This window comes from Penicillium canariense (genome assembly GCF_028826845.1).
Source record: "Penicillium canariense strain IBT 26290 chromosome Unknown utg000001l_segment0_segment0, whole genome shotgun sequence".
Classification (NCBI taxonomy): domain Eukaryota; kingdom Fungi; phylum Ascomycota; class Eurotiomycetes; order Eurotiales; family Aspergillaceae; genus Penicillium; species Penicillium canariense.
The window spans coordinates 5,829,501-5,855,938 of record NW_026622728.1 but is presented as its reverse complement, the minus strand read 5'-3'; the positions used below and the strand labels follow the sequence as shown (position 1 = coordinate 5,855,938).

Genomic DNA, 26,438 nt, shown 5'->3' with positions numbered 1-26,438 from the left:
TCCTACTGTTTAATAGGGGGATACGAAGATACGAGAGTTTGCCTGGTGGAAGGCACCCTGTACCATACAGCTCGTAATAATGAATAACACAGGTAACCTTTGATCTTCGTTGTTCGTTGGTATTGTTCGTAAAAGTCCTGCGAGAAAAGTGCCTTTCCTGTCTACCCAAGGTATCATCCTCTATACATGAAATCGCAGATATGCTAGTGCGCTAGAGCTATTTACATCTTGTCGGGAAAACCGAAGTTCTTGCCGAAGGGTGGGAACACGAAGCGCTGGAAGGACTTGGTAGCAGCCAGCTCGTCGGAGTACTTCTTGATAGTGGCGATGTCCTCGGCATCCAGCTTGATAAGATCCGCACGGTTGGCCTCGATGCGGGAGGGTGTGACGGATTTGGCAAGAACAGAGGAGCCGCGGGCAACTAAATTAGATTGGTTAGGATGTTGTTTCCCGAGAGGAAAATCAATGAGGAATGGAGGACATACTGTGCCAGCTGAGGAGTACAGTAGCGGGAGTGACGCCGCGCTTCTCGGCGACCTCGACGATGGGCTTGGCGGTGAATAGCGGGCTGCCAGTGCTACCCAGGGGGCTATAAGCGGTGATGTGGATGCCCTTCTGGTTGCAGAAGTCGACAATCTCCTGCTGGGGGAGCGAGGGGTGATTCTCGATCTGGTTGGCAGCGGGGGTCACGGTGGCCTGTGCCAGGAGCTCCTCCAGGTACTGGACACTGTAGTTGGAGACGCCGATAGCGCGGGCCTTACCGCTGCCGACAAGCTTCTCCATACTCTTCCAGGTAGTGACGTGGCTGTGTTCGTGGACAATGTCCCGCGAGCCGTCCGGCAGCTTGGGGAAGATCGGGTGGTTGCCTGTGACAAGTAATTAGCATCTTTGCATACACTAGTTCTTCAAAGACAGCGGAGCATACCGTTGGGGTTCATGGCCAGCGGCCAGTGCATCAGATACAGGTCCACATAGTCAAGGCCAAGGTTCTTCAGGGAGGTCTCGAGGCCTTCCTCGACGCGGGCGTGGTACGAGCACCACAGCTTGGTGGTGACGAACAGCTCCTCGCGCTTGACGATGCCAGCGTCAATGGCCTCCTTGATACCTTGGCCTACTTCATGCTCGTTGCCGTAGCACAACGCAGTGTCAATGTGGCGGTAGCCGACCTTGATGGCGTGGCTCACGGCGCGGGCGACCTCTCCAGGCGCGGACTGCCAGGTACCCAGGCCGAGGGCCGGGATCTCAGCACCAGTATTCAACTTGAAGCGGACGTCTGCAGCAGCCATTGCGATTATTTTCTTGGATATGAAATAGTTGAAGGAATTGAAGCAAAAGAAAGGAAGAAAGAGGGGCGGGCTGCTCGATGTAAAGATGCCCCGAGTACCCCCCACGCGGGGTGTGCCCCGCCCATTGTTCCGGCGCCGGTCACGCTTTTTTCTTCCATCAATCACCGTCAACTCAATCCGACTGCGTTTTACTGAGCGATGAAGGGGCGAAATCGCCATGATAGCATTGCTCAAGATTCAGGTTTCTAAGGTGGCGGTCCTCACCCCTCCTCCTCCTCCTCGGCAGACTCCCTGCTGAGATGAAGAAACATGCCTCGCATTGCGTGGCATCGGCAATTGGGCCTAGCCCCACGGAGCTCCAGCAGCCGGTTCCTGGCCCAGAAACCAGAAGCCAGCGACTAGCAGCAAGCAAAGCCATGCTCAGCAGATCCGATCAAGAACCCCACCGAAATGCCCCTGCTGGGTAAACTGCGGCGAAAACAACCAAACACTGACGGCGCATCAGTCAGCACGGAAACCAGAATCCTGTGCATCAGACTCGGCGCCGGCTGACATCACTTCCCCACGGCACTACGCCTTCTTCCAATCACCATGCGCGGCCGCGCTCCAGCGGAGTGGGGGCACGGGCCAGAAGCCACAGGGCAGCCCGAACGTTCATCGGCACGGATTCCAGAATCCGTGATGTTGCTCCACGTTGCTGGTTCGCACAATCCATGGCTGCAAATCATGGTCGATCCCCGGCGAATATTGCCAAAATCGAGCCTTGCGTTACCCTCCTTAAAATGCTGGACATCGGAAACATAGACGCGATTCGCTGTCTCCCTGGTTAGCCGTGGAGTTCAGTCCTTATATATGGATCTGAATCTCCTCGGGGGTCGAGTTTGACTCTACAGTATAATCATTCTGGTGAAGATCTTGCAAGTTCAGCCCTAATACAGATAGTTGCAAGTCCCTCTTCCCACACAAAAAACACATTCTATCATATTATATACAAAATGGCACCCGTCGCCATCGCAGCTGAGACACATGCCCCCGTCTTCAACAAGAAGCGGGATGGCCACGCTCTTGAGGAGCTCTCCGACGCCATCGATGAGGTTAACATCCTCAAGGCCAACATGAAGCAGGAAGAGAAGGGTCTGTATGAGGAGTCCGAGTTCGACAAAAACAAGGACAAGACTGCCTTCCGCCAGTATGAAGACGCTTGCGACCGCGTCAAGAACTTCTACAGGGAGCAGCACACCAAGCAGACCGTCGCCTACAACCTCAAGGCCCGCCACGAGTTCCACAGCAAGACCCGCGCCGAGCTGACTGTCTGGGAGGCCATGGAGAAGCTGAACACCCTCATCGACGAGTCTGACCCCGACACCAGCCTCTCCCAGATCGAGCATTTGCTGCAGTCCGCCGAGGCCATCCGCCGCGACGGCAAGCCCCGCTGGATGCAGCTGACTGGTCTGATCCATGACCTGGGCAAGCTGCTGTTCTTCTTCGACGCCCAGGGCCAGTGGGACGTGGTGGGCGACACCTTCCCCGTGGGCTGCGGCTTCGACGAGCGCATCATCTACGGCCGTGAGTCGTTCAAGGACAACGAGGACTTCGAGCACCCTGTCTACGACACCAAGTTCGGCATTTACAGCCCCGGTTGTGGCCTGGACAAGGTCATGCTCTCCTGGGGCCACGACGAGTACCTCTACCACATCGCCAAGGAGCAGTCTACCCTGCCCGACGAGGCCCTCGCTATGATCCGCTACCACTCCTTCTACCCCTGGCATAACGCTGGCGCCTACCATGAGTTGATGAACGATCATGACAAGGAGATGCTCCGCGCGGTCAAGGCGTTCAACCCCTACGATTTGTACAGCAAAAGCGATGGTATCCCTAGTGCTGAGGAGCTGAAGCCTTACTACATGGAGCTCATTAATGAGTACTTCCCCAACAAGGTTATCCGCTGGTAACCCTGTTTAAAAGGCTTCTAATGCTGCACACACTTAGAAATTCTGTCTTCTCTAGCCACTTTCTACAAGATTCCCATGTGTTTTTTTCCCCTGTTTTTTCATCTTGCAAGTGACTATACAGATACTTTGACGATCCAAATGAACTCATTGCCGTCCAGTAGAAAAACTGGATTAAGCACTCCGCATACGAATTTATGTTTTCTCTATAGGCAGTAATTTCAAAGGTTTATCGAAGGCAAGCTGATAAAACCGCCGCAATTAGTAATTAAATCCACCGACGTCACTAATTAACTACTCTAAGCCACTCACTACGCGCCCCGGGCCTAAGGGTATTCGAGATATAGCCAATATTCTCCTCACAGATCGCGGCTTGCTGCCCTCACCTCCGGTCGGCAAAAATTAGCCATCAGAATTCATACGTCGCCAGCCAGACCTTCATAGCTGATATTCTAGGCGATATAACTATCAGCGCGCTCTGAATAATAATCCAAAGATCCTTTGCGAGTGGTTTAACACCCTTTGACGCGTTATCAATGATCAAGGTATTCAACTAGAGAATATATACAACTTTAACAAGATGGGCTTTGTGATCGACCTTGTAATAACATAGGAGGTTTTTATAGACGCTAGGTTCACCGGTAGGCGATCAGACTTATAGCTAGGAAATCGTGACTAGATAATAGTAATCGAATTAGTCGGTGCGATAGCTATCTTCTACTCTTCTACTTCTGTAGATAATATTCAAAGGAAAAAACTACATCGAAGGCTAGTTCGATAGCTTACCACGCGACTAGCGTATGGAGGTCGCGCTAGATGGTTAGACTAGCGGTTGGAATAGCTACACAAACTATTTATACTAGCGACTACTATGCGTACGAAAGGGAAGGATTGACTATTAGCACTTAATAGCTATAGTAGTTATCCATCGGCTCAATTCGATCAAATCTACACGGATAGGTAGCGTGGGTATATCTCTCGGTATACCGCCATAGACCTCGCATCGCCTATAGCCGCTTCCTGCTAGATGTTTTACTAGCATAGAGTGATCGTACGGTCGCATGATTATACATCGCTCACGCCTAGGCTATAATCATATCGACAAGCTTCATCTCCTAGATGCATGCCCATAAGCACACACCAAAGCGATTAAACCGAAGACTATGCGAAATAGCTTCGCAGCCGCAGGAATCGTTCTAATCAACGCAGATCGTGTGCTTGCTACGCTCGATATATCGCTTCGGACGCCGACACCGCCACTACTAGGCAGCCAGCCATCAAAGTGGATTTAGCGATATCAGAACACCTCACTATTAGGTAGTCTGAAGCGATCTCTACCGCCAAGCGAGATCGCCTGATAGGCTCGCTGGGTCCTTCTCGCCAAGCACTAGCCAAGAATCAGTAAGGCCTGCGGGAGATATCAATGTATGGTACGGCTCTACCACCGTACAAGGAAATGTTAAAAGCGCAAGCGGTTCTACTCGGCAGATAGCACGTGAAGGTGGCTTGACAAGCGCGGAGGCCCCGCAGATCCCATAGTGAGAGATCGGACCGCTTCACGTGACCATTCATAGACGAAAATGGTCAACGGTCAATCCGCCGTAGTAAGATTTTCCCGGTAACTAACGGTATATATAACAGGTATTGGGACGACAACAGCCTTCTTGAGATGGTCATATGACAGGGGAGGTTCCGGCTTGTAAGTGTATACAGAGAGCTCATGTCTCTTTCTCTTGTCTTCTTTCCTCCAAATTCGATATCTTCGTTAAATGGACTCTTTTCCTTGATGATTGGCCAAGTGTTGCATCACCTAATTAGGCCGCTACTCGCCATTGAACGGGCTATTCAGCTAGCTCAGCGTACCAGGAGGGCGCTGCCAAGATGTAGTGCATGCAGCCAGATTAGGCATAAGGTCAATGTATGGAAAAATAGGTGTATTTGAAATCTATGTATCATGGCGTTTTGGCAGTGAAAATGGATCTCGAAGATGTCCGGGGGTGGCGCGTGATCCGGCGTAATACGTATATCTTAGGGAACTAGTTGGTTAGTTGGGAGGCATCTGAGCCTATCAGATCGCTCATCTCCGCTACTCGAGCCCGACAGATCCGAACAGAAACACTAATGCTGTCTCTCCCGTCCGGAGCGAGTTACGGGAAAGAGGGGAGAGGCGATCGGCCCGGCCTATTATCCCCTGTCATCGCATGTGTAGGTTTTTTATGCCTCGTGGCGTTCAGCCAGGCTTGCAGCCAACCCTCGGCACATTTTTGAGGACGCGAGGCACCGGAACGACATCCCCGGGGAGTCCTGCATCATTGGACTATTAAATTCTCTTGGCTTTGCGACGTGAGACATGCTGGGCCGTAGAAAAGCCAACTAGTGACGCCTAGAGCATGTCGAATCGTTCGTGTATGATGTCACGGCCCATTCTATGACCAACGAGGCTGCACCAAATCATTATCCTGACCCGGGGACCAGCCAGAACTCTATCGCACCTTCATCCCCAACGTGTTGCAGGAACTCTGATACTCCGAGATTTCGCAGACTGGTGCACGTCTCGAAACTCTATTTGTGCCAAGAAGCAAGAAGAGCAACAGCCTCGCCTCCCTTTCCCCGTCCCAACGCCCCCCGTCCTCTCGTTACATCCCCACGCGCACTTCACCACATTCTCAGCTAGCAATCAAGGAGACGATGCTGTCAACGTCGCTATGAGCTACAGCTCACGCGTTGATCGGTTGCGCTGTCAACCAGAGAGTCGGACCTCACACCCTTAGCCTACTGCTCGCCAATCTTGTTGGTCGCCAACATGGCCGGCGAAACCGGGCCTCTTCATATATCCCGCGCACTTGCAATGGTGATTGCCAGTTTGCTCACCCTGGCTTGTTGGAACGTCCTTGAGATCTCCTTATCGATCTTGTCTACCTTCAGGCGCTATAACGGCCTCTATTTCTGGAGCATGGTGATCGCGACGGCCGGAATCCTCTTACACGCCATTACGTCCTTCCTTCGCTACTTTTCCCTCGCTCCGAATTTTCCTATGTGCATCCTGGTCTGCATCGGGTGGTACGCTATGGTGACCGGCCAGTCGGTGGTGCTGTATTCCCGACTTCATCTGGTGACCACCCACGATCGCTACCCTCGCTGGATCCTCTACATGATCGTCTTCAACTTTTGCGTCTTACATATTCCCACCACTGTCCTCTTTCTTGGAAGCAACAACGGAGTTGACCGGTTCGTCGCGCCCTTCAATATCTACGAGCGTATCCAATTGGCAGGCTTCGCCATTCAAGAGACGATTATCAGCGCGCTCTATGTCTGGGAAACTTCAACGTCCTTGAGACCTGTTCTGGCTCTGAAAGGTCCTCGAGGCAAGCGAGTCATCATGAATGTCATCGTTGTTAACATTATCGCTATACTGCTGGATGCATCTCTTCTGACGACCGAGTACACCAACCACTTCGACGTCCAGACCACATACAAACCGGTGGTCTACAGCATCAAACTGTTATTGGAGTTCACAGTACTCAACAGTCTGCTCGCCGTGATCCGCACACCCCCATCTACTGTTGAAGACGTTTCGCGATCGCGCTCAGAGGATTTCCACATACGGCCGCTCCCGAGTAGGGATAACGCAGACAAGATCGCCGACCCAGAAAGGGTGGCCCAAAGTGATCGACGAGGTTCATCGAGAGAGTCATTCCTAAGACCACATGATTTCTGCTTAGCATGCAACCATCACGTGGGTCCCGCTTGAATCGTCTGTATACCAATTCTCATCTTTTCCAATATTTCGTTGTATCAAAAATTATACCCCATCGTGAATGTCTTTCATCAAATCCCCCCGGTCTACTTTTGGGAAATAATGTCTAGACTTTGAGGATGATATCCCACTTTAGCATGGTAAAAAAGTCTTGCTATCAGCTTGTTACTATGGCTTCCTGAGTCAACCCTGCAGATACCCTTTTGTATTCCCTGAGTGATATGCTAGAAGAACAATCTATCTTTCAGAACATATCGAATCAGATTCCGTTACAGACGAGCAACCTCGGTCCGGTTACCCTGCTCGTCAAAGAAGATCTTCGTCCCCGAAATCAAGGACTCCTGCAGGGCAGCTCCAATCCGCACCGCCTGCACGGCAGCCATCAAGTCCAGCGGCAGTGGGGAATTATCCAGCACCGAAGCCGTAAACTCATTCGCCTCGGTCACGAACGCATACTCGAAGCGATCGTAGTAGTTCTGGGGAACCTCCCGGCGAATGCCCGTATCATCAAACAAATGGACATGGTTCAGCGCCGGCTGAGTGTTTACCGTAACCTTGCCTTTGGTGCCAATGATCTCAGTGGTATCCTCCTGGCCAGCAGCCATCATGCGCGAGGCATAGAAGTATGCGATCCGGCCGTCATAGAACTCGACCAGGCCGACGGCGTTATCGCGGTCGTTGTGCTTGCGCAGGTCGGGCTCAACTGCGGTGATCCCTACAGCCGACACAGATTTGACCTTGCTGCCAGTACCGAAGAACCACAGCGCCAGGTCGATGTCGTGAATCGAACAGTCGACGAAGATGCCGCCAGAGAATTGGGCGTAGGCAACAAAGAAGCCAGATGGGTCGAGCTTATCGCAGGTCTGGCTGCGCAGGACGGACGGGGACCCGATGGCGCCAGCACGCGTCTTGTTGTAGGCGTCACGGTAGGACTCGTCGAAGCGGCGCGAGAAGCCGCACATCACCTTGAGATTGGGCTTCCTGAAAGCTGCGTCGACCACGGATTGGGACTATATACGGTACCACAATGCAATTAGCGATCTACTGTCCATTGGCTTCTGGAAATAGGAAAATACAATGTAAAACTTACCACCTCTACGCTGGTAGACAGTGGCTTCTCACACAGGACGTGCTTGTCGGCATTGATCGCCTTGATCGCCTGTTCCGCGTGCACCGCGGTCGCCGATGCAACCACAACGGCTTCCAGGCCTTCCTGCTTTAGCATGTCGTCGTAGTTCTGATACAGCCGCACACCGTGCGGCTCCAGGTATGTCTTGGCCCATTCAAGTTCCACAGGGTCCGGCGAGCTGGCAGCGACTAGCTCTGCCCGGGGAGTGCGTTCGAGGAAGTTTAGGGCATGGCGCTTGCCCATGCGACCAAGACCGGCACAGCCGATCTTCATCTTGCGGGCGGACATTGTAGTGTAAGGAGGGACGGAAAAATGATCTCCGAATAACAATTGTTTACAGTCGTTAGAGAGAAAACACAGAAGCAGGCGGAGGAGGGAGGGGGGTGTGGCGAACAACGAAGGGAACTCTCTACACCGACTATAAATGCTGCGGCGATCGTCGGATGCGGAGAAAGAAGTCCGAGCGGCCCGCCAACTTGGGGCTCCGGAAACGTGGGGTCGGAAAGTGGATTCCATTGTGCACGCCGCAGAACTGAATCGAAGCAAAACAATGAGATACCACACCTGTATAACCATCATTGACCATCCCCGTTATTCGTCCTTGGTCTCCGCCTTCTTCAATGCCCGCCGTGCCTTGCGCTGCCCAATCTCCTCGAGGTCGACGAAACCATCACCCCGCAGCCATGCCAGCCCCTTTCGCAAAACACGACCCTGAACAGCCGACGGATGAGCCTCGAGGATCGAGCCCATCAGAGCCCAAGATAACACGAAGAGCCACAGCTCGACGGCGCGGCCGCCCTTCCACCAACGGTGCTTAACACCGGTCTTCCAAGCCGAGTCCACCGCAGCGCGGAAGAAGTACATAAAAACGCTACGGCTGTTAGCTAGGAGCGCGAATGGAAGACCGCCGAGTGCACCGCTGAGGAGGAAACGCTTGGTCGGGAGGGTCGAGCGGGGCAGTGTGTTATTCAGGAGGCAGACGCTGCCCCAGGCAGAGCCGACGGCCGCCGAGAGGACGGCCGTCATCGTAATAATCCTCCGAGACAAGCTGTTAATGGAGGTAATGGGGCGAGCCAGGATGCTCTTCGACTTGGGAATAGCCAGCGCGAGGGTAACGGCCGTGAGGAACCGGGCCAGCGGGGGGCACCGAGAGGAGAATGTGGTGCAGGAACGCGGTGCTGCAGCTGGGCACACTGGGGTGAAGCAGCGCGCAGGAGAGGTGTGCGATCGAGGGGTGTGCGGGCCCAGTAATCGGGGAGATGGACTTGACCGACAATGGGAGGGTATTGGGGTCGGAGGGGTGTAGGATTGGAGAAACGAACGCCCTATATGATCGTGAGCTCCAAGCTCTTCAGTGATTGGCTGAAGTACCAGACTTACGGCCAGCGTAGATTCGCAATGGATGCCAGAGAGTCCACAATCTGTTCCTTCGCCGGCCAGGCGATGCCCTCTGGCAGCGCCTCCGGTCGCCCCGGGATGTAGCTCGGCGAGAGCCTCAGGATGACATTACCGAACCACTAAAGCACATGTCAGCTCAGTTGCCTCCTGTCCAAAGAAAACCGATCAATGAGACAAACCTGAGGTGTATTCTCGCGGTCAAACACAAAGGCATGGAAGAGCTGTGCACACGAGATCGGCATCAGCAGCCAGCTGCCGAACCACCATGGGCGGTTATCCAGCCACCCCTTCAAGTCCATAACATTATAGAGAAACTCCAGACTCCGTGTACCCGTGTAGATAGCCGCAGTCAGCCGAAGCTGGTCTTGTGGGCATATCCCCAGTGCGAAGCCCGCCGCGCTGGCACCGACGGCCGGGGCAAAGCGTGACGTCAGCGCGCGTGAGATCCGCGGGTTTCGCTCGCGAAACAGTTTGGCATCATCGGTACACAGGTTCACTCGAATCCGGATGAGGAAGCGATAGAGAAGACGGTGGAGCAGAAGCAGGAGCGACAGAGAGAGGGAAAGGCGGAAGTTGGGAGAGCGGAGGAGCGGGGTGCGGGCTTTCTTCCTGGATCATATCGAAATATGTGAGCACTGATCGGTTGGAGAAGATGACATTTAAAGAAATCCGAGCTCAGGATACACTTACTGGTCTGCACCGCCGCGTATCCGACGTATGATCTTCTCCACTAGTTTCAACGCGGCTCCGGTGCAAACAAACACTCGCAACGATGTGCGGACGGCTGCCTCGTTGCGTCGGTTCTTTGAGTAGACAATAGCATCATAGCGCGATGGGGAAAGAAGGACCTCCTGAAGACCTGGGGCCCGTGTACCCAAAAGGCCGTGGAGCGCCCGGTATTCTTTGGCGCTCAGACTGATGCGCAGGGCGTTGCGGACGATGGGGTGGACGTCTAAAGCGACCCCCGGGCCAGGGGCGGGGGCGTTCGAGGGGGCATCCGCGGCGGACATGTCGGGAGTGGATATTTCAGATGGCCAGATGCCACGTTCAGCTGCCCATAATGGAGTGGAGGAGGGATGAAGGGGAAAGTAAGGTGGTCTTAGGAAGATTAGTTAACAGGGGGTCGAGGCCCGAGCTGGAGAGAAGTCCGGGGCAGGTTCTCCCCGCCTTTCAGCAGGCGGACCGACCTCGGCAATTTTGGAGAATGAACCCCGTCGTTATTGCACACGAGCCACTAACTTATGTCTTGGTACGGACTGTACAACTACAGTCTGTACTGACAGTCTGGTCCGAGATCAAAAATATCATTCTGTCTGTATAATATATGTTTCCATGTCAACCTGATAGTCAAATGCCTATTTTATGTAGTAGTTTATATGCATACCTATTTTTTCAGAGCGGATTTTGACCATTTTAATCACCTGTAACATGCGCAAATCTTTCTGATGAATATTATTTTCTGATATCTAAAAATGCAAGGTTCCTTCAAAGTAAGTATCGAAAGCCTGTAAAAACATATTGCCATCTAAAATTTAGGCGCATTACTTACCAGGTTATATTGGTAAGAAACGCCGCAAGATTTAAGTACCTAGGTTTGGGATAAATATAGATTCAATACTGAGGTTATGGAAGGCTCTATGACTACCTGTAGGTATAGGAAAAGACCGACTCAACCTAATTTCCAAACGGGATTTCAATGCTCCAGTATAGGCCCTATACCGCCACAAACCGTTCTAAACAGCACGAGTACCTAAGATAGAACCCTATCTAGACTTGCCCCGAGGAGAAGCAAACTAAACAGCAAACATCCCCAAGAATCGAAGCGACCAAAAGATGTAAGAATATGAAAACGACGGGGTAACTCTAGATACACTGAAAAAGACAGAGAAATATTATGCCTCGTACAAAAGTGAAAAAAAAACTCATCACATCACGTCATAGCCACGCCCGGGAAATAAAATGAAAGAGTCTGAGAAAGAAGACATGTTACCAGAAACTGCACCATCCGATCCAGTGCTGACAGATATTCTCCACGCTGGTAGCCTGAGCAAGGAGCTTGTCGACCTGGTCGCTGATATTGAGCTCGTCGGTGTGTTTGAAATCGGCACCAGTCAGCTTTTCTTTGACTCGGGCGAGAACCTGGAGGGCACGAGCGTTCTGTGCTTCGCGGGCCTCAGCTCCACCTTCTTGCGTATCGAGAATGCCGCCTTCCAGGATGGAAGGTCGACGGGGGCGAGAGAAGCTGTTCGGCTGCACACCGTGTTCGAAATTGAGACCTTCGATAATTGACTGGCGGCGTTCGGCAGTGAGTGTCGTCCGGTCCGGGGACTCTTGCGCACCCAGGCGCCAATTGATCAAAGGATCGTGAATGAACTGGAAAATTGAAGTCAGAAGTTGCAGCAATAGTGATGTACAATGAAGATAGAAAAAAGAAGATAGGGAAGGGAAAGAGAAAGGAAAAGAGAAGACGATAAATAAAACCAAGAGGAAAACTTACAGCTTCTAGAACGGCCATAAGGGAATCCTTGTTCTCCCTAAGAACACGCATGACAGCCTCGCAGGTGATACGGTAGCTTCCTTCAATGTTGCTAACCTCCATCGCGAAGGTCAACATACGGGTCAGGCGGAACGGAACTCGTTCGGGGTACTTTTCGCGGTGCATAGCCACTTCGAAGCAATCGCCGAAATCGATATGGACAACACGGCCAGTTGTACGATCAAGCAGCAGATTGGAAGGATGACGATCACCCAAACCAAGGATGTATCCAACCATGGACATGACACCGAGAGATCGGGTGTAGTTAGTGCGTCGCTCAAGCCAAGCCTCAGAGCTCTTGCTCTTGAGCCACAGTACCCGATAAAGATCTTTGCCAGTGGTGTTATCCATAGCATACCCGAAGACCTCGACCTTCTGCATGAGGGTGAGGCTGTCATAATCCGGAGCCATCTGAAGCATGATCCGATGCTCGATGTTGAGCAGAATGCGGCGACTCTCTCGGTACTCCTTGATAAGAGCATGCAATGTGTCACTGTTACACACCCATCCTAGCAGGCCAGAGCTTTGCGACAATGGGATAGCAGGGAAACGCTGAACAGACAAATGGCGCTTAAAGCTTTCACTGTCGTTGTCGAGAAGGGTGTTGACCAGCCCAAAGAGCTGCATGACTCTCTCATCTTGTCGGATATCTTCGTGGCCCTTGAGAGCATACATATAGGAGTTTCCATTGTTTCCCTTGAGTGTCATCCGTCTTGGCCTCTTCTTGGTCTGCAGGACATGCAGAATAGGATCAAAGCTCACGATACAGATAATCGGGCGGCCACTTTGGTATGTTCCAGGCACGGCCAGGTCTAGACCTGAGCAGTCCTTGAGACGCGGAGAGACGTATTTGAGATCGAGGATGGACAATTGCGGGAGCTGTCGGCTGATCTTGCGGAACACGGTGTAGTAAAGGTCCCAGGCTTGGTTCAAGTCACCAATTTCCTCGGATTGGCGGTAGAGCATGCAGTAGTGCTTGGCTTCTGCAAGATCGCGTCCGAAGGCTTGAGCAAACGAGACTTCGCGGAGGGTTTCCGCACCCTTGTCAAGCATGTCATGAAGAGGTGCGAGGGTCGCGAACATGCCCTCAACATTATGATCACCGAAGTAGAGACGGGACGCCTCTTCCAGACCTTCATGCCAAAGCTCATGCCATAGCACAGCAACTCTGATCAATTCGTGACTAACGAGATCGGCCTGCTCGACGAGTTTGGCGCTGTGTTGTCGCATGCTTTCCATGATATTGCTGGCAGATTGCGAGCGGCGGGCGACATTGGATTTCATAGCAACTGTCAACGGATACACAAGGGCCTGGGGGTGGGTTTTGCCAACTTCAGCAAGCAGCCTGTGAACGGAACCGCGGACCCTGATGTTGGGCTGGTTTATTCGCGCAATCAGTTGTGGGGTGACGGAAAGCCAAGTGTCAATGTTAACCGTAGTGAAGCCTTCGGTTACAACAGTGTTGACTTCATGATCACCACCATGGGAAAACCAAAGGGTCAGCAACCTCAGAGTATCCTGCAAAGAAGACGTTGAAGACAAGGCGATTGATCGCAGGAAACCGCGGATGGCAGGAATGACATGCTCAGTGACGAAATGTGAGGGAATCGGCACAGGCTTAGTCTCACGGTTTCCTTGGCTGACTTGGCTACCAATGGCCTGGACCACCTCAAAGTTTGCAAGAGCCCAAGAATGCCAGGCCTTGTAGGAATCGCGGTTATACTGGGTGGCCGCTGAGTAGGCGCCGAGAACCTCGCGGACATTATCTGCTTTCCAATCACCCTTTTGAAGGGCTCTTTGCCATTCTCCCTGTCTGAGGTAACTCTTCGAGAGAAGCTTCCTAAACTTCCCAACATCCCCAATCCGTTCACGCAGGCTGGTGGCGTCTGGGTGGTTCGGATCTCCGACGCCATTGACACCATTCATTCCGTGATGTTCGTTGTGCGTCGCTATGAGAGTAGTGAACTTGGAAAGGTCCTCACTAAGGTCCGTAGTAAACTCTTTCAGCATTTCAAGAGCTTCAAGCTGGTTTCCGTTCGCCCAACTGAATTTCAATCGAGCATAGGTAACCTCGGGGGGGCGATGGTACGCGTGCCACTGGCATCTGTAACCACTGTCTCCAAGGATGCGAGCGACCGCTCTGCAAGGCCCATGCGGTTGGACTTGCGGCAAAGATTCGCAAATTTGATAGCCATATCAAGATTCTCACGCGGTGCAGTGACAAGAGCCCTAACCTTGAGCATGCGCTGCCACACTTCCACGTTTTGCTGGCATCCCAGCAATCGCTGGTTCCATGTCCGCCGCATGGCATCTTGCTTCTCCGGATCACCAACGTTTTGCTTGTAAGTGATGATCTCCTCTAGTTCGGCAAGCATCTGGACGCGGACAACGACATTGTAAGCCCGGTTGTATGATTCTCCAAGCAAGGCTGAAAGTTCGGTATCGAGCCCATTTCGTGCTTTCTCGATGTACATGTTCGCCTCATCGAACTGGTTGCGGTGTATAGCGAGGATAGCGCCGAAGAATGATCGGTCGGGGGACTGCTCTTTCATGACACCCAAGTACGAATCCATCAGCTCCCACTGGCCACGACCCCATGCAGCGGCAGCAGCAAGAGGGGCAATAGCCCTGCGGTGTTCCAATGATGCCTGATTCCACTTCTCTTGCGCAAGATCGGAAAGGACCTTCCATTCGCCAAGAGCGTGGAGACATCGCATCTTGCCCATGGTAATGCCGAAGGAGTCTGGGTCCGTCTTCTCACGTCGCTTGTAAGCAGCAAGGGCCTCATCCCATCGCTGCAGCTTCTCAAACCATGTTTCCTTCAGCTCTACATCTCGGTATGCCTGTGCCTTACGCAGGATACCAATCGCAGCATCGGACTGCTGGAGCTGATTGTTGATGGTGATCAAAGCCTCGACGGCGCCAGAGTTCTGGTCTTGCTCGAACTCGAGTTCTTTGTAGTGCAGTGCCTTAGCGAAAGCATGACACTTCGCGGCGTACTTGCCAAGAGTGCGGATGTCGATGGGAAGGGCTTTATCGTCATGCTCCATGAACTCAGCAAGGTTGAGTAGAATCTGCAAGATCTCTGGAGAGATGTTCGGTGAAGTGAGGGCCTTCTCAATGGAACGGACTAGCTCCTCTTGGTACTGATCGTACAGTTCGGTCCAGCAAGACACAAAGGCAGCGTTGAAAAGATCTCTCGCCAACGGCTGGTAAATACCCGCTAAACTGGCGCATGCTCGCAATGCCGGTGAGGGTGATTCTTTCAAAAGCTCAACACTGAAACGACGAATCCATTCCTGCCAATCTTCACGGGTGGACTTCTGCGAAGCATCCCAGGCATTCTTGAGATGCTGCTGGTTGACCACAATCTTCTTCTGTCCGATCTCCGCGAAATTGGTATCATCGGAGGGGAATGAATAATTTTCCTCGGGATTAAGATCCTGCGGAAGTGGATCTCCCTTCTGAAGCTTCGTCACCAAGATCTGGTAATTGACATGAGTAATCTGATGCTGCTTGAGAACTTTGCTGAGAAGATGAATGTAGTGTGTGAAGTCCTGACCGAGCTGGAAGATCAGAGCACAGATGCAGTCCATGGCAGCTTGACGCAGAACACGGTCGCCGTTGGCCACAACCCGTGACAGAGGGTGAACCATAAGGGAAGCAAAGTCAGAGACATTGACTTGCCGTGACAACTTGGTCAAGCTGTCAATGGCCGACTTGCGGATGCTCTGAGGGTGTTGTGGTCGTTCAAAGATGCGTACGATGGCAGGAATGATCAGATGCATATATTCTTCGCCACTCGAGCCGAAAATCAGGAAGGCGTGCAGGATTTTCTCTGAAGGCTGACGGCGTGGTGTAGTATCCTTCTCAAGGGTATCAAGCATCAAAGGAATCAGGCGAGCAAGGTACTTTCTAAATTCCCCCTCCAAGGACCTGGATATGGCTTCCACCAGGGACAAAATGGTACCCTGGACCTGATATGATGCATCCCAGAACTCACGTATTACGTCGATGATTTCAGGCAGGAAGGCACGAATGTGCTGGCGCACAATGTTGACCAAGATAGCCATCTGGTTGAAATAGGATTCAAGTCGGCTAGGAGGAGAACTTCTGATGACCGATATGAATGCAGGAACGATCTGCCCGAGGAATGGAACACACTTCAAGCCCAGAGTCTTGAAAATGGTGACAATCGCATCAATCACGGCCGAGTGGTACTGCACCAGCGAATTTTCTCTCAGGATATTCTGAAGTAGCGTGTGAATAACCACCGTGGGATAGTACTCCTCATTCGATGGCGTGAGACCCTGCATGATCAAGGCAACGTCCGAGACGTTCTGAATTTCGTTGATATGGTGAACATCAGGCTCCACATCACTGATCTGCTGGTACTTGTAGGGATCGAGAGCACCAAGCACGCCAACTAGCTTAATTGTCTCTTTTCGCAGAGAGCCTGTTTGTTCGGTCTTGATGATATTGATCAAGACGTCAAGCAGATGAGGGTATTCGAGATATGGTTCGATTACGTATCCAGCATTTCCAGACAGTTGACCCAGAGTCCGCAGGGCGGCTTCCCGCTTGGTGTGAGAGGAAAGATCCTGAAGGGACTCCAAGATGATAGGCATGATCTGCGGCAAGTAACGTCTCATCTCTCCGCCACCAACGTTGGCAAGCTCTCCTACAGCCTTGAGTGTGGTAGCGGCGACGCCTGGATTGCTATCTGTCGCTTTGGGCAGCAGTGCTGTTACCATGGGGTCGACATATGATCTGATCAATTTGGTCGCATTCGAGACAAACAAGCTGATGAGCTGGGCAGTCTCTTCCTTTTGGCGGGCAGTGTTCGCAAACCCGAGTCCTGTCAGTAGATTGACCAGCAGCTTCCGCAACGGTGGGAAGACATAAGCTGGGTTCACACTGGAAAGACGACCGATGATGCAGATCGCAGCTTCCTTCACTTCAAAGACCTCATCATTGACCGCGAGGAACAAGCAGCGAATGTTTTCTGGGCGGGCCAAATGACGATCAAACTTGCGATCTAGAGACCACAAAACTGTGCGTCGGATCTCAGGGTCCGGATCACCGATACCAACAGTCAATAATTTGTCAATGACTTCACTGACAACCTGAATTGAGTGACCACTAGTCTGGTTGATAATCGGGTCATGGACGAACAGTTGACAACACGTGAGAGCTGATGCTTTTCGAATATCGGGGTTGTCATTCTCGACGTAGTTGACAGCAACATCGCGCACAAATTCGTTCAAAATATGACCAGAAAAGTCGAAGCTGCCCAGTGTGTGGAGGGCGAGAGCAATCTCAGCATCGGAGTAGCTTTCTTGGGGTCCAAAATCTCTTGCAAATGACGGTACAGGGGGAGTCGATTCTCTGGACATCCAAGTGGCCGAAATGACGTCCCGCAAAGGATAATGCTTAGCATGTCCAGAAGTTTGTCTTGGATTATAGGCTTGATAGGAGGAATATAGTGAGCCATGTCGACCAAAGCTTGCGTCAATGATTTGCTGAGACCACATGCAAAGATTGAATCAAGCAAGTGCTCCATGTGTTTATTGAGGGTTTGCCCGACTGCCAGCGAAAGCATACTGATACACTCGAACATGGGGGCTTCATCGACGCCTGACCGGTTTCTCCTGTTGCGGGTTAGCTGGAATTCTAGAAGAACCTTTTATATTAAGACTCACGCCTTCATTGCAAGCCCCTCGCGAATGTAAATTATGATCCCATCAAGGTATCCGCCAATGGCGGGTCCCACTGCGTTGGCAATCTTGCCAATAGCAACGAATGCCGCGTTCCTTTCCTTGTCTCTTTTGAGTTGTGCTTGGAGGTAGACCATGGATTTATGAAGGTAGAATTCAATGAAGTCGGCAGGGGCATATGATGCGAGAATAGGGATGGTGAGGACGACTTGTGTACGAATCTTGGGATCCCGATGATCCTTGAGGCGAAGCACAATTTCACAGGCATTTCGGTAATGCTCCTTCATGAACATTGTGCCCTTCAAAAATAGCTCTTTGAGGATAAGGAGAGACCCATGAATCCAGTCCACATTATGGGATTTCAGACCTAGCAACGCTTCCTCATAAATTCTCGCGAACCATGATTGACGGACCGACGAATCTCGAGCAACAATTATTTCGAAGCATTCGCCCACAGCCTGTGCAGCAGTCTCTCGAATGAGGACTTTCGGATCCCGAAGAGCGACCCAGACAAGCTCAAAGACTTGGGGCACAAAGCCGTAGAGCAGCGTCGGCGAGCCTTTAGCTAGCTCCCGAATCACTAGCACGGCTGCGAATCGTCGACTTTCCTGGCGCTCTGACTGAAGCCACTCCAGGGCGGATTGGATCTCACTTTCCACCAACTCAGCCGTCAGTGCCCCGCCAGGCTTCGCCAGCCTCCCCAGCGACCGGGCTGCACATATTAATACTGCATTATCGTTGCTTCGAAGGGCGCTTCGGAGGTAACTGGCAAATCGAGTGGTTTTCTGGGCGGCATCCACCCCGTCGAAATCGATCAGTCGGTCGAGGGCGAGGAGACCGCCGACCCTCTCATTGGCATCGTTGCCTGTCACCACCAGCTGCGCGATTCTCTGGCTGACCGCGTTGTAAAACTCGTTGAACTTCTCCGAGGGCCAATCTGCAAAGGGACCAAAATGTCAGCTAGAATCCGTGAGCTCACAAGGTCCGAAAGCACGGCGATATACCTCGGGAGACTGCGACGACGTTGTCGTGGAGCTCAAAGGCAGCTCGGGCCTTGGTATCATCGTTCTTCGACTTCAGCTCCGCAAACAACCGTTGCGTCACGTCGGTAATAGGACTCGATTGCGCCATGTTTGCGAGCCACGCCCCAGAGTGGACATTGGAAGCCAGCCTCTAGAATGTAAAACAGAGGCGAGGGCGCATGGAGTCGGATGAGGGAGGAGGGTCATGTGTTAGCCTCAGGTCAACCGGGGTGCACAGACCACGAAACTGCAGGCGGGCACCGCTCCTGCCTGGTCGCGGCCTGAACGAAGCAGACAAAGCTAAGCAGCAAATACCGTGCAGACTGACTCTCGATCTTCTGTCGAGTGCTAATTTTCAAAAATTCTTCTCTCAGTGGTTATCAATGGGTCAGTGGCATTCTTCTAGATAGGGACACCCTATAGATGATGCTTAAAGACACAGAAAGTGGCACTAATAAGGCTACATCGTCTTGCCGGCGAAATCCAAGCCATGTATGAGCCATGCATGCAAAGGAACAAACATTGCCGCTTGACATAATACATATCATTTGTGTGTGTAAATTAGAGGTTAGGCCGTCTGTTCATCACGCTCACCTATGTAGTATGCTGTGGTGCAGAGCGGCGATCGGCTTCAGGAGAGGCTACAACTTCAAATAACCCACTGCTTATCGGATTGGTTCAAGTCCAGTACAGACCAGGGGTAGATACGGAAGTGTATACATGAACAATAGGTCTGCTTGAGTTAGGCCAAGCCAGAAAAATCAGTGACAATTGGCTCTTACATAATAGGCCATAACCAGAGGCTTAATTTCCAATATGCGGTCCAGCTCTCGTGAAGTAATGTGTCATATGCTAGTTCACCTACTAAGATCATCTGCAGGACTTTCAGGAAACCTTCTGGCCCTGGTGACACTCATTTGCTACTCAGAGTACATAGTAAAAAAAGACTTTCACTTCGTGCTGGTGGCGGTTCGAACTCCGGTAGCCAAAACTTCACTGGGCTTTCCTACCTCGACGATGGGCAGGGAATGAAAAAAAAACTGGTAGCTTCTCTTTGATTGAGCGTGTCATCCTTAGTGCAGGGGCCATGCTAATCTTCTCTGTATATTTTCATTTGACCAAATGTCCCGAAGGACAGAATTGATCACCTTAAATGTCTTGATATACCCACATCGGTGGCAGTATCAGACCGCCTTCCTATCTAAGGGGACGGCCCCATCATCTCAGCGAGTGTAGTCGGGCGCCTCTATCCCGACCCTACTAAGGCTTAACTGTTCTGTAGTATGGTGTAAAACAATGAACCAGTCTTCCGGTAGTTGTCACCGCGATCTGACAGGCCTCCTTGGGACTTTATGACATTATGATCTGTGCCGATAAGGCATAGACCAACGATCCTGTGTAACGTGGATATAGTATCGGCATAACTCCATATTTCCGACGATAACGGTGTTAGGGTAATGACGACTATGTGCTTGTATTCCTAATTATTTCCTTTGAAGTGGAATTAGCCACCTCACAGGCGGAGTTACCCGGTATTAACAAGCCACTAAATCCTGAATTCAAAATGGAAGGCCGTTGTGTCTGCTCAATGTTTATTTGTAATCGGCAGTGTCCCAATCTGCTAGGTGGGGAAGCGATGACGGGATCGAGGGGCATGGTCTCATCGGGACCATAAAAGCCAGAGTGGCCCTCGGTTCCCCGCATACTTTCTCTTATCTATTTTCATATTCTCGAAGCAACTTGATTTGGTCTTTGATTTCAGTCAGCAAACATGGTGAAAGTTCTCTTGACTGGTACGCATTCAACCTGAACTCCTCCACTTGCCTACACGTCATAGATTCAACTGATTGGAACAGGCGGTAGCGGCTTTATCGCCGCCCACATAGTTGATATTCTAATACAGCATGGGTATGAGCGTTGCAAATGACAGCAGTTGTTCTAGCTAATCAATTCGACTCCTCAGCTTCGATACTGTGTTCACGGTCCGCTCGGCTGACAAAGGCAAGCGAATCCTTGACAACCACCCGGATACGCCCAAGGAGAAGCTCTCCTATGTGATTGTTAAAGACGTAGCTCAAGATGGAGCATTCGACGAGGTGAGCAGGCTATGTATAAAATAGCTACTATTCACAGACTAATACTCTCGAATAGGCTGTCAAGTCCGACCCTCCATTCGACTATGTCCTTCACACCGCATCCCCTTTCCATTTCAATGTTCAGGATCCTGTGAAAGACTTCCTAGATCCTGCGATCAAGGGAACTACCGGCATACTGAAGGCAATTAAGGCCCATGCTCCTACCGTAAAGCGAGTTGTTGTCACTTCATCATTTGCTGCCATTGTGAATCCCAAACAACACCCGAAGGTCTATAGTGAGAAGGAATGGAACCCAGTCACCTGGCAGGAGGCACTCGATCATTCTAATGTCTACCGGGCCAGCAAGGTAAGATCGTGCCAATTGAAAGAAGCACGGAATGAGCTGATCGATGTTTTTATGCAAGACCTTCGCCGAGAAGGCCGCCTGGGAATTTGTTGAGAAGGAGAAGCCGAACTTCGACATTGCTACTATCAACCCTCCACTAGTGTTTGGCCCGATCGTTCATTACCTGAACTCCCTCGAGGCCATCAACACTTCCAACCAGCGATTCCGGAACCTCATCCAGGGCCAGATGAAGGAACAGCTTCCTCCGACGGGGATATTCATCTATGTTGATGTTCGCGATGTGGCGCTTGCACATGTCAGGGCCATTGAAGTCCCTGAGGCTGGTGGCCAGAGATTCTTTGTCACTGCTGGGTACTTTACGAATAAGGAAATTGTAGATATTGCCCGGAAGACCCATCCAGAATTGGAATCCAAACTTCCTGCCAAAGATTCGCCGAGTGACTTACCGTCGGACATTTACAAGATTGACAACAGCAGGTCAAAGGATGTTCTGGGAATCAAGTATAGGCCCTTCGAGGAGACTGTCTCTGACACAATCAGCTCTTTGCAGGAAGTTGGTGCTTAATTTCCAATTAGCTCCCGATCAATTTAATATCACGATCAGTCAACTGGGGTATCCGTGGGTGTGGGGTATTCATCCTCATTATACGAAGTATGTGTACAGAGTAAAAGTAAAAGAAGCAGTTGTCTCAGTACAACCGGAGTTGCGCTCTCGGTTGTTGTGGCTCACCGTATCGGCTTGGCCCGTGGCCCAGGTCAACTTTTCCTCGCGCGATCCCGTCCAGCTCCATTCCCATCCGGCATTGAACAATATGGCGACCGCCAGGCTGTCGCCAACGGCGAATCTTCTACGGAAGTCGCGGTTGTTCGCACTTCCGCAGGCTTTGCAGCCTCCTCAAGACCCCCCATCATCCAGGGCTGTGTTCGAGTCGGACACTGCAACACTTCCTCACCCTATCCGGGCCTCAATTGTGACACCGCAAAAGTCGCTCGCCAGAGGCGATTGGGGTCTGAAGAGAGCTCTACCAGCTAAGTCGACATCGGAGAAATCATCGAGGCCCATCGTTCGCCTTCACGCCCTGGACACCTACGAACATGTCACCGACTTCGAGTCCGCAGCCGATCACACGATGACCCTCGAGAAGTTTCAGGAGCTGCACATGCCCATGTCCCTGCCCGCCAAGGTCAATTACGCGACAAGCATTGTCCCCAGACATCAGAGTCCATTCGAGACGCACGTCGATAACACCGAGACCAGCAAGGGTCTCGGAGAGCCGGGAGCCAAACAATACCGACACTCTGGTCCTTGGCTTGCTGGTATGACTCAGGCAGAGTTTGCTGCCTACCTGAGCCAGATGACCCGCAAGAAGCCCGAGTTGCTGCAAAAGCTGCGTGAGCGGTTCGTGGCCAAGCGCAACGCAGAGGCCCGGAAGCAGGCGCAGGACAATGGGGAGGATTTAAAAACCCTCCAGCCGTCCAAGGTGACTGACGAGGAGTTCCAAACATACATCAAGACCCTGCGTGCCGATCCGTTTGCCCTCGGCCCGGTTGTTTTCGAATTGCTGGATCTTCCCTCGTCGCCTGCTGTGCCCAGCGAGCGAATTGGGCGAAAGTACTACCAGTCCCCCGGAACGAAGCTTTCCGCGCCTGAATATGCCGTGACTGGTCCTCCTAAGACACACCCATCGGCCGGTCTATCATACACCCGCTCACACGCTTTGACATACAACCACCCGCAATACGGTCCCCAAGCCTATCAGCGTCCTGTGGAGGCCCGTATCCTGCGTCCGAAGGGCCGATTCCGCGGACGGATGTCGCGCGCTATAGCAGGTATTGGTGGTATTGCCGTGGAAGACCTGAATGCCATGACTTTCATGGACCAAGGTTCTCCCCCTGGCCTGACTTTCTTCGATGCCACCATCCCCGGAGGAGCCAAGTACTGGGTCACCCCGATCCGTGCTGCTGTCGACTCGGAGGGTAGAATCGGTCTTTCTTCGTACCGTGCGGGTGCTGCTTCCAAGGCACCTTACGGTATCGAAGATTACAAGAAGCCGGGCGCTGCCAGCATCACCGATGCTGCCCATCGCCACGCTAACATGGTGCCCCGTCTGGACCGACCCCGATACCAGCAACGACCGCAGACCGGGAGACAGCCCATGAAGGGCACCGAAGATATTGCCCGCCTTCTCATGAACGATTTGAGCGCAGGCCCAAAGAGCAAGCGCCGGAGTTCATGAGCGGTTGTTGGAGAAAGATTTAGCGAGCGAGACATCGCAAAGATTTGTACGACTAGAATAGGGGCTTGTGTAAAGCTACTCTCATTACCCTTCTGAACCTGTGATATAAACCAAATCCATCAAATTTCATACTTGTTCAATTGTGGCCCCCGCCTAGCACCATCCACCGTAGCGTCGTGTAGACCAGCGTCGTTCTCGTTGATCACGGAATCTACTTCGTACACACCTGACTTGAGTCGTTTGGACCGCCCGGCAGAATACTGTATTACATAATCGTATATATAGCGGTCTATCTGCACGTGATTAATTAGGGCTGGAGTAGGGCAAGGACCCACACAAAGAATTAGCGAGTGCGCCAGTAGACCCCATCCCGATCGGCTTCCAAGTTGGACTTTCTCACTGAACATCCGTCCAGCCAACAACCGCCAAAATGGGTCGCGTCCGTACTAAGACCGTTAAGCGGTCCGCCAAGGTCATCATTGAGCGCTACTACCCCAAGCTCACTCTCGACTTCGAGACCAACAAGCGCATCTGCGATGAGATCGCCATCATTGCCTCCAAGCGTCTTCGCAACAAGGTACGACAAACATCTACCACCGAACGAGGTGAAAATGCACTCGGGCGCGCAGAAACTGACTAGATTCCTTGTACAGATCGCTGGTTACACCACCCACCTGATGAAGCGTATCCAGCGTGGCCCTGTCCGCGGTATCTCCTTCAAGCTCCAGGAGGAGGAGCGTGAGCGCAAGGACCAGTACGTCCCTGAGGTCTCCGCTCTGGATGTCTCCCAGACCGAGTCCGGCCAGCTCGACGTTGATGCCGACACCAAGGACCTGCTCAAGACCCTCGGCGTAAGTGGACCTGTCCATCATGTGTCCTCCAAATTCCTCTAACATTGCGATCCACAGTTCGACAACCTCAAGGTCAACGTCGTCCCCGTCTCTCAGCAGCAGCAGGCTGACCGCCCCCGCCGCTTCGGTCCTCGCTAAACCCAGCGCTCTGGATGACCACCCCAGAAAACAAAAAAGTCTTTTTGTCTTCGGCCGACTCCTGGCGTGTCCGCGACCCCGGCTTCTATGGTTTTAGCTAAAATGGAGGCTTTTTATGGATGAGGAATGAAAAAACATGATTCCCGTTGACAAAGGTGTCGCCGATTTTCCTGATGGAAATGACGCTTGATTGCCAATTACTTGTCCCTCGTGTGTTTGCTCTTGGGAGGAAATCATATCTCCCGGAGTTCAAGTACGTAGGAGCTCTTGAACTATTTCTCGTTTGAGAGTCTCGAGACCATGGGTCGCGACTACGCAACGATGTTCCACCATCTTGCAGTCAAAGATCACGTTTGAGATATGGTTATCGTAGAAGCTTTTCATGCTGCCTATGGTATGGTATCAGTTGTCTGTAGAGTATGGTCAGTAAAACGCCCAAAACGCCGCCAAATATGCCCTGGCCTCCATGCCATGTACTAGATTTGATCAAGCAAATCGCCTGAATCAAGATCCATTGCGTCCTTGTCTCGCCGGTTTTGGGGTACATATCCCTCAATCGAGCCTCCTGTGGCATCCTCTGGTCGCCACTCCGGAGCGCTAGCAGCCATGCTTTGATCCTTTTCCTTGATCCGGACATCCACCCGCGCTCCGCGAGGCGACCGACCACTGTCCCCGCGCTCCATGGCGAGTTCCTGCGAGCGCCCGGGATCCTGGAGGTTGAGATTTTTCATCTCGGCTGTCACAGCCGCCGCCGAAGTCGAGCCTTCGGTTCTTCGCTTTGGCCCTTTGGCACGAGCTTCCTCCAGCAATTCGATGTTCATGCCCCGGCTGGCATTACCCCGCCTCTCCCACACCGGCTGTTCGGTGAGTTGCACGCGGATAAAGAGCGCGCGCTCTGCACACTCGTCGGAGCACCACTTCTCCAGCTTCTCGTGAGGCACAATATCCATACTGCGTCCCCGGCCACCCGGTCCGCTCCCCTTGGCTCCCCACTTGAACTGGAATATCTGGTCCTTCCCTCTCCTGGCATTGCCATGCTCGCGCCGGCAAAGGCCGTAGCCGCAGAGATCCTCGTTGTTGCGTTCCATGATGTAACTATCGTAGTCGCTTGGTCGGAAGTCGAGGAGGGCTGATTTAAAGGCCTGCGCATCGGCCGCCGAAGGTGCCGCCGGGTCGGCGGACGGAGACGAGGGGAGCGCAAGCAGCTCGATAATGCGGTCTAGGATCATGTTCTCGGCGTCTTTTTGAGCCTGGATCTGATGTGCATGTTGAAGAGCAACTCCCAGGTGCTGAGGAGTCGCGCGGGGTCGGCCTGATAGATACTTTTCTTGCTCCTCCTGCGACGGGTGTTGCGATGTGTCGACGGGCTGCTCGGCCTGCACGGCGGCATATGCGGAAGGGAGAGACGTCTTCAGGGTGGATTTCGATGACCCTTGCTGTGTAGCCATGCTGTGGGATTCAAAAGGAAAAGCTCCAAGCTTCAATGTAGGTGAAATTCAGGCGGGCGAGGTGCTAAGAGCCAACACAGGCAAGCTCGAAATTTTGCGGTTCGGGCGTGGAAGCGGAAGAGGCAAACCCGCGGATGATGTCGCCAATAAGAGAGAGCACCGCAACTGGTCGGTCCCCTATAAGCTTCTGACGTATGCTTGGGCAGAAGTTGGACTGTTTGGATGAGATGGTGGACCCCTGGTCCCCCGGTACAGTGGCATCTCAAAATCTGAACACAGTGACTTGACAAAAGCCCTAGCACTGGATGGTTCAGCTTCGACTCTAGGGGAGTGTCTTTGAGATGTCGTTTTACTACCTTTTCTAGCTATCTTTCGAATGAAATCTTGGCGCAGGTCCGAAGGCACTATCCGGTACTTTCCAAAAGCCTGGGGGTTTCAAACTTTTGGAGTGCCTAGGAATGAAAGCGAAACGAAGAAGTGACCCCCAAAAATATTTTTTTTATAATCCCCTTCGAGGGGGCAGAATAT

The 26,438-nt window shown here is 52.2% G+C and overlaps 10 protein-coding genes across 10 annotated transcripts; 5 read left to right on the top strand and 5 right to left on the bottom strand.

Annotated features, from left to right (window-relative positions):
* Positions 1-221: 221 nt before the first annotated feature.
* On the bottom strand, positions 222-1,286 carry N7482_001986 (putative glycerol dehydrogenase; the record flags this gene model as incomplete). The annotated part of the gene is made up of 3 exons (XM_056684111.1): positions 222-421; positions 486-866; positions 926-1,286. The coding sequence occupies 3 exons, from the start codon at positions 1,284-1,286 to the stop codon at positions 222-224; spliced, it is 942 nt and encodes a 313-aa protein (XP_056547717.1).
* Positions 1,287-2,281: 995 nt separating this feature from the next.
* On the top strand, positions 2,282-3,238 carry N7482_001985 (inositol oxygenase; the record flags this gene model as incomplete). The annotated part of the gene is made up of 1 exon (XM_056684110.1): positions 2,282-3,238. One exon carries the CDS (start codon positions 2,282-2,284, stop codon positions 3,236-3,238), a length of 957 nt encoding a protein of 318 aa, XP_056547716.1.
* A 2,800-nt stretch (positions 3,239-6,038) lies between these two features.
* On the top strand, positions 6,039-6,986 carry N7482_001984 (uncharacterized protein; the record flags this gene model as incomplete). The annotated part of the gene is made up of 1 exon (XM_056684109.1): positions 6,039-6,986. One exon carries the CDS (start codon positions 6,039-6,041, stop codon positions 6,984-6,986), a length of 948 nt encoding a protein of 315 aa, XP_056547715.1.
* Positions 6,987-7,261: 275 nt separating this feature from the next.
* On the bottom strand, positions 7,262-8,409 carry N7482_001983 (putative NAD binding Rossmann fold oxidoreductase; the record flags this gene model as incomplete). Its single annotated transcript, XM_056684108.1, has 2 exons — positions 7,262-8,002; positions 8,083-8,409. 2 exons carry the CDS (start codon positions 8,407-8,409, stop codon positions 7,262-7,264), a joined length of 1,068 nt encoding a protein of 355 aa, XP_056547714.1.
* A 303-nt stretch (positions 8,410-8,712) lies between these two features.
* Positions 8,713-10,529, bottom strand: N7482_001982 (uncharacterized protein; the record flags this gene model as incomplete). Its single annotated transcript, XM_056684107.1, has 5 exons — positions 8,713-9,210; positions 9,269-9,446; positions 9,502-9,638; positions 9,699-10,128; positions 10,210-10,529. 5 exons carry the CDS (start codon positions 10,527-10,529, stop codon positions 8,713-8,715), a joined length of 1,563 nt encoding a protein of 520 aa, XP_056547713.1.
* Positions 10,530-11,505: 976 nt separating this feature from the next.
* On the bottom strand, positions 11,506-18,903 carry tor (putative TOR pathway phosphatidylinositol 3-kinase TorA; the record flags this gene model as incomplete). The annotated part of the gene is made up of 6 exons (XM_056684106.1): positions 11,506-11,892; positions 12,017-14,036; positions 14,126-17,410; positions 17,470-17,706; positions 17,758-18,709; positions 18,777-18,903. The coding sequence occupies 6 exons, from the start codon at positions 18,901-18,903 to the stop codon at positions 11,506-11,508; spliced, it is 7,008 nt and encodes a 2,335-aa protein (XP_056547712.1).
* Positions 18,904-20,565: 1,662 nt separating this feature from the next.
* N7482_001980 (SDR family oxidoreductase) lies at positions 20,566-21,801 on the top strand (the record flags this gene model as incomplete). Its single annotated transcript, XM_056684105.1, has 5 exons — positions 20,566-20,587; positions 20,651-20,702; positions 20,758-20,890; positions 20,946-21,236; positions 21,295-21,801. The coding sequence occupies 5 exons, from the start codon at positions 20,566-20,568 to the stop codon at positions 21,799-21,801; spliced, it is 1,005 nt and encodes a 334-aa protein (XP_056547711.1).
* A 247-nt stretch (positions 21,802-22,048) lies between these two features.
* Positions 22,049-23,473, top strand: N7482_001979 (mitochondrial 37S ribosomal protein bS1m; the record flags this gene model as incomplete). The annotated part of the gene is made up of 1 exon (XM_056684104.1): positions 22,049-23,473. The coding sequence occupies one exon, from the start codon at positions 22,049-22,051 to the stop codon at positions 23,471-23,473; it is 1,425 nt and encodes a 474-aa protein (XP_056547710.1).
* Positions 23,474-23,903: 430 nt separating this feature from the next.
* Positions 23,904-24,462, top strand: N7482_001978 (40S ribosomal protein eS17; the record flags this gene model as incomplete). Its single annotated transcript, XM_056684103.1, has 3 exons — positions 23,904-24,050; positions 24,127-24,324; positions 24,382-24,462. 3 exons carry the CDS (start codon positions 23,904-23,906, stop codon positions 24,460-24,462), a joined length of 426 nt encoding a protein of 141 aa, XP_056547709.1.
* Positions 24,463-24,938: 476 nt separating this feature from the next.
* On the bottom strand, positions 24,939-25,910 carry N7482_001977 (Rtr1/RPAP2 family protein phosphatase; the record flags this gene model as incomplete). Its single annotated transcript, XM_056684102.1, has 1 exon — positions 24,939-25,910. The coding sequence occupies one exon, from the start codon at positions 25,908-25,910 to the stop codon at positions 24,939-24,941; it is 972 nt and encodes a 323-aa protein (XP_056547708.1).
* Between the last annotated feature and the right edge of the window lie 528 nt (positions 25,911-26,438).